The 6,561-nt window shown below is 36.2% G+C and overlaps 1 protein-coding gene across 1 annotated transcript; it reads left to right on the top strand.

Annotated features, from left to right (window-relative positions):
• The first annotated feature begins 1,965 nt into the window (after nt 1–1,965).
• On the top strand, nt 1,966–4,482 carry LOC133729067 (tetrahydroberberine oxidase-like). Its single transcript, XM_062156543.1, has one exon. The coding sequence runs from the start codon at nt 2,640–2,642 to the stop codon at nt 4,260–4,262; it is 1,623 nt and encodes a 540-aa protein (XP_062012527.1). The 5' UTR covers nt 1,966–2,639; the 3' UTR covers nt 4,263–4,482.
• Nucleotides 4,483–6,561: the final 2,079 nt, after the last annotated feature.

Below are 6,561 nucleotides of genomic sequence, written 5' to 3'. Positions count from 1 at the left end.
GTCAATTACTGTCTTAACACCATGCGAAAATAATTTTAGTAAATGTGTAAAAGCAAAAGAACCATCACACGCAATACACAAATATTGTTCGTTTCATTTCCGCTTAAAAAAAAAAAACATGTATAAAAATATGTATATAGGAGATGGAGTTGATTGGAGCATGTGGACTTTATTAAACAAACATGTATAAAAATATGTATATAGGAGTTTCTTTTTAAAAAGTATGTTCCTATTGTAAACATTTGAATATATTGGTGCATATATTTATATGAAGTTTAATGTTTTTTACCATTCTCAAAAAAAAAGTTTAATGTTTTTTACTAATGAATTGCTAAAACCAAATACCACTATAATATAATGCTTGCATCTGAGAGAGTTAGGTAATGTGCAATACGGAAATTATATTGCACTCCCGAGGAAATCTGACACACGCATAGTAAGAGAGGAATGACAATGTGCATAAGCGAAATGTATTGTCCAAAAACAAAACTCGCACGCGCGAGCGCAGTCCTTTCGCACGCGCATAGCGCGTGCAGGAAGGCTAGTATATAATTATATAAATAAAAATATAAGATATAGTTAATGTTTGGAAATAAAAAGAATGGCATGGACAAAGACGTCAATTGAGCAATAAATTCGGGTTGAGCCTCCACCTAGTTTGTTTGTTGATATTTTCTCCTAAAAAAAAAATAATAATAATAATAAAATCCCAGCTTGAGTCTTTAGCTTAATCTCTCCCACCAAGGTACTAATTAAACCAAACCAACTACTACTCTCCCTCCCTAGTCAAAAAAAAAAACTACTACTTAATTCCAATCTCTCTCACTAAAGTACTAATTAAACCAAACCAACTACTACTCTCCCTCCCTAGTCGGAAAAAAAAACTACTACTTAATTCCAACCTCTCCCACTAACGTACTAATTAAACCAAACCAACTACTAATCTCCCTCCCTAGTCGAAAAAAAAAAAACTACTACTTAATTCCAACCTCTCCCACTAAAGTACTAATTAAACCAAACCAACTACTACTCTCCTTCCCTAGTCGAAAAAAGCCACTCTCTCTCTCTCTCTTCCATTCTCTGAGTCAAAACCTATGGCCACCACAGATCTGAGACCTCCAAGATCTCCACCTACCTCAACCTAATTTCCAATCTTTAACAATAAGCTATTACTCTCTTTCTCTGTTTCGTTGCCCATAAAATGTGGGCAAGAAAATTGGGGATTATAGTAAAGATTGAAGCTTTTGCTTTTCTTGAACCAAAGAGCAGAATATCATGTTTTCTCTGCACCCAAATAGATGATCTGATTTTGAATTGTGATTTGTGTGCTTCGAATATGGATTTTTGAGATCTGGGGAACTAAGAGAATGAGAGAAGAGAATCATTGATTTGACGAATGAGGATGAAAAAACTAAAAAAATTCAAGCGCCCAGCGCCAAGCCTGCTCCGCCCAGGCCGCCTAAGAGGCCAGCGCCTAATACCTTCTCCCAGACGGCCGCGCAGGTCGATTTTTTGAAACTGAAGAGGAGTTTTGAAGAAACAGAGAGAATGGGTTGTGAACTCGATCCAAGTAACCAGATAAAACTCAATCGGGTAAAACTCAATAGAAAACAAAAACCGGGAACAGGCTAAGCCTTTCCCATCGACATTTAGTTAAATAAAGAGTCACGTGAATGTCACGTGGCCGGACCCATAAAAGCCGAGCATGACAAGCTCCGAGCATGGAAGACGTTTCCTGCATTCTCTTACATAGTGTAAATTATTGAAAAGTGACTTGTGGAATGTTTCATTTAGCTTGTGTCAAATTCAAATTTGACATGTAACATGGCAACTCTCATTTTTGGCTAATCTTACTCCGATCAATATGTCAAAATTATTTGTTATTTTAATATATTTTATTATATTTATTTTGTTTTAGCTTGTACAATTAACTTTTTATCAAAATAAAATAGCAGCAATCTGTCATCCTCATCAGCTCATCTCTTTCTATCTCTGCTAGCTTCTTCTGTATCTTTCAGAATCTTCTCTCTTTTCTTTCTCTCTGTAATCAAGTGGCACCCAACTACCCATTGATCAATCTTTGTTTCTATAATCAAATGGAACCCAACTATGATCTTCTTTCATCAAATGGTACCCAACTACGATCTTCTTTACACTTCCGATCTTTTTTTATGTAATCAAGTGGTGCCAGACTATTCTTCCCTAATTATTGATCTAATCAGAGCCCAGATCAATTAAAATCTGCTTGATTCTCAACTTTATGTTCTACGCCTTCGCGATAAGTTCTAAGGGTTGTGAATCTAAGGTTTCTTATGTAGGAATGTAAAACTGTTGTGTATGAAGTGTTGGTGGGGAAATAGGTGACTGATGAGATTGGTGGCGAGGGGGATTGAGAAAGATTGGAAAGGAATTAGAGGAAGGTGTCTTGGATTGAATCTGAAGCTGCCACGGAAGCATGGAGAAGAAGGAAGGAGACAATTGCGAAAGTTGCAGAAGTAGTTTGGGTTTTCATGGCTATTTGGGAGCTGGGTTTCGTCATTGACTTGTCTTCAGCGGACTTCAAATGGATGAAAGTTCTTTGAGTTCATAGCACTATATATACGTGAGCTCAGAGCGGTTCACATATTTATCCAGAGGAAATGAATATGGAGGCCTTTCATGTAAAACTGTTTTCCCTACTTTTCATCCTTCTCAACTCAGTTTGGTCGACAACTTCAACATCAAATTCTGAAAGCTTTGTTCAATGCTTTTCCTCCCACATACAGAACTCCAGTAGTGAAATCATTCTCACCAGAACTAGTTCTGCTTATCCCTCAGTCTTAGATTTTTCCATACACAACTTCAGATTCTTGAACAATTCCACACCAACACCAGAGGCCATCATTACTCCTTTTGATGAATCTCAGGTTCAAGCAGCTGTAATTTGCTCCAAGAAAAGTGGCATACAAATAAGAATCCGAAGCGGGGGGCATGATTACGAGGGCCTATCTTATGTATCCAGAGCTCCTTTCATCATCATTGATCTTTTCAATCTAAGTTCCATCGATGTTGATATAAAGAATGAGAGTGCTTGGGTCAAATCAGGCGCTACTCTCGGAGAGTTGTATTACAACATCGCACAGAAGAGTAAAGTCTATGGCTTTCCAGCAGGGACTTGTCCCACCGTCGGTGTTGGGGGACACATCAGTGGGGGTGGATTTGGAGCCATGGCCAGAAAATATGGTCTAGCATCCGACAATGTCATTGATGCTAGAATTGTAGATGTTAACGGCAGAATTCTAGACAGAAAGTCCATGGGAGAAGAGCTCTTTTGGGCTATCAGAGGAGGAGGAGGATCAAGCTTTGGAGTCATTCTAGCATGGAAGCTTAGACTGGTTCCTGTTCCCCCAACTGTAACAGTTTGCGACGTTACAAAGACAAAAGAACAAGGTGCAACCAAACTTCTTTTGAAATGGCAAAACATTGCAGACACGCTTCCTGAAGACCTTTACCTACATTCAATTGTAGGAAGTAGTAACAACACTATAACAATTGCATTCGGTTCCTTGTTTCTTGGGAGGGTCGACAAAGCTGTCCAGGTGATACAGGAAAACTTCCCAGAGTTGAGTTTAGAAAGCAGCCATTGCAGTGAGATGAGTTGGATTCAGTCTGTTTTGAACTCTTCTGGTTACTCAATTCACGAATCCTTAGAGATTTTGCTGAACCGCCGGCAACTCAGCTACTACTACTTCTTCAAAGCAAAATCAGACTTTGTGACTGAACCCATCTCAGAAGCTGGCTTGGAAGGCTTATGGCACATACTGCTTGAAGCAAACACATCCTATATGATATTGACACCATATGGAGGAAAAATGAGTGAGATTTCCGATTCAGAAACTGCTTTCCCACATCGAAAAGGAAACAAATATGAAATCCAGTATATGGTTACTTGGGGTGATGGCAAGGACACCAAGAAGTATGTTGGATTTATGAGAAGGTTGTATGCATACATGACACCATATGTTTCAAAGTCTCCTAGAGCTGCCTATTTGAATTATAGGGATCTTGATTTGGGGAGGAACAGTTATGGCAATACAAGCTATGCACAAGCAAGCATTTGGGGTTTGAAGTACTTCAAGAACAACTTTAGGAGACTTGTTCATGTTAAGACCTTGGTTGATCCTGGCAACTTCTTTAGGAATGAGCAAAGCATCCCTGTGTTTTCGTCAGGCTTGGCTTCCAGGACAGACAATAAATACTTAAATAGATGGGTTGAACTTTAGTTTCTCATTCAATGTTACTAATAAAGAATAATAAAGCCCATTGTTACCATTCTCGAGTTCTGAAGGCCTGAAAAATGAATCAATTTGGCAATTGGCAAAGATCTTAGTACTGTAATTTGTTGTTCCATCCATTATGTATTTATTTTCATGTAAAGAGAACTGAGGGGAACCTCAAGATCAATGTATTGTATGCATTTTTATTTTGAAATCATGGTGTATTTACATTAGCATGATCGAGTAATTAATGTGTTCCATGTATTGTTTTCATGATCAACTCATACATAATGTACTCATGCACCTATTATAGTCCTTGTATGAATAATTAATGAAGGAAACTAACCTAAACTTTCAAAAATTCAAAAGATATCGTAGCTTTCATGTATCAATCACAATAACAAATATAATACATAACTAGTCAAAGAATCATTGAGTTAAAAAATTACGAAAACATTTTGTCCTTATCATTCTAGCATTGTTTTTTGTAGAAATTTCAATAATAGCCGCATACAATTTATCTAGTTCTCCAAAAGTTGCATAGTTTGACTTTGTTATGATGATATCTTTATTGGCATAGGACTTCTGGACTTTGTTATACAACCCTCGCTCCATATAAAACTTTAATTTGTTATATAGTAATATTGAATGGGGTGTTATGGCGACGTCATCGCCATCATGTGATTTAATGTATGAATGATTTGAGTGATGACTTGCATGTAATATTTTCATGACTATATATTTGCATCATATAATTTCTAGTTATTTTGGATATATATTAGTCCAAAACTCCTAATACTGTAGCTAGAAACATTAAAATCATAGGATTTTCTAACTTTTTCTTAGTTCGGAGACTTGAGATAATGGAGAAAATTAATTTGAAAAGTTTGTAAAATGTATCAAGGTTACTGATAAAGCTCTATTATGAGAGATACAAGAATTGTTTACCCTACTACAAATGAGAATTTTAAGTTAAGGCATATGGACTCATATGCCCGGTTTTGGGAAGGGATTTTCAGCCTTGTGTTCATTTCTATACTTTTTTCCTTTTAATGAATTATCTTTTGTTCAAAAAAAAAAAAAGTTAAGGCATATGGCAGTATATTATAAATGATGCGTAAGTTATGTATTAGAATTAGATTTGTGGGTATGAAATAAGATCGTCAAATTGTTTGATGAATCATTTCATCATCATTCGGTAGTTTTATCTCTTCACTGTAACAATTGATTAGTAATTTAGTACAGTTGTACCCATTGTGATATTTTTCATTTAATTTAGGGGAGTGAAATTCACACTTTATTTTACAATCCACATTTCATGTTTTTTTTTTTTTTTTTAGTATTTTAACATCACATGTTTTACAAACCACAATACAAAAAGACAAAACTTAAGATATTAAAAAAAAAAAAAAGGAAAAAATGCACGGACAGTGTCTGGACACTTTGAGTACTGTCAAAGTGATACCTGAACTTTAAAATTTATCAATGTGATACCTGGACTTATATTTTCTTGTTAACGTAGTACCTACGTCAACTTTCCGTCACGGCACCGTCTATTTGACCACATGTGACGCACGTGAGGCCGGAAATGAGAGCTAAATGACTGATGTGCTCTCAAATTGTTTTTTTTATCTCAATCATAATTTAATATGAATAAAATAATTATTTTTTTTATAATTAATTCTCAAAAAAATGAATTTGAAAGCTCGTTCATCATCGGTTCTTCTCTCTCATTCATCATCAGTTACCCATAATTTCTTCTTCTCTCTCATTCATCATCAGTTACCCATAATTTCTTCTTCTCTCTCATTCATCATCAGGAGATTGAACGAGGACTTTGAAAGCTTGTTTCTTTGAAATTGAATTAGGGCTGGTGTTTGGGAAATGATGATATAGCAGCCATGGGAGGTTCTTCAGAGGCCATCTTTCAATTTGAATCAAGTAATTAAGGTGTTCTTTTCTTGCTTCCATGGTTCTTGAACCCAGACAGAAAAGAAAACTCAACCACCAACAGAAAACCAAACTTCTTGGATTCCAAAATTGGAAGATGGGCTCTCTCTCTATGGTCTATACTTATGTACTCTCTACTTCGTAGAACACCTTCACCAACCAAAAACCAAACACTACAAGAGAAAATGTCATCGGTGACAACCCAAAGTTGTCGTAAAAAGTCTAAATTTCTCGCTGAATTGAAAATGCAACAACTTTGGGTTGTCGCAACCAGTTGTCACCTTATGTGTTTTACTGATTGTCAAAAGCGACTAAATTACACGGTTGTCGCTTTTTCAATATGCGACGCAATCAG

The sequence above is a fragment of the Rosa rugosa genome, chromosome 2 (genome assembly GCF_958449725.1).
Source record: "Rosa rugosa chromosome 2, drRosRugo1.1, whole genome shotgun sequence".
In the NCBI taxonomy this organism is placed as follows: Eukaryota; Viridiplantae; Streptophyta; class Magnoliopsida; order Rosales; family Rosaceae; genus Rosa; species Rosa rugosa.
This window is presented reverse-complemented; position numbering and strand designations above follow the sequence as displayed.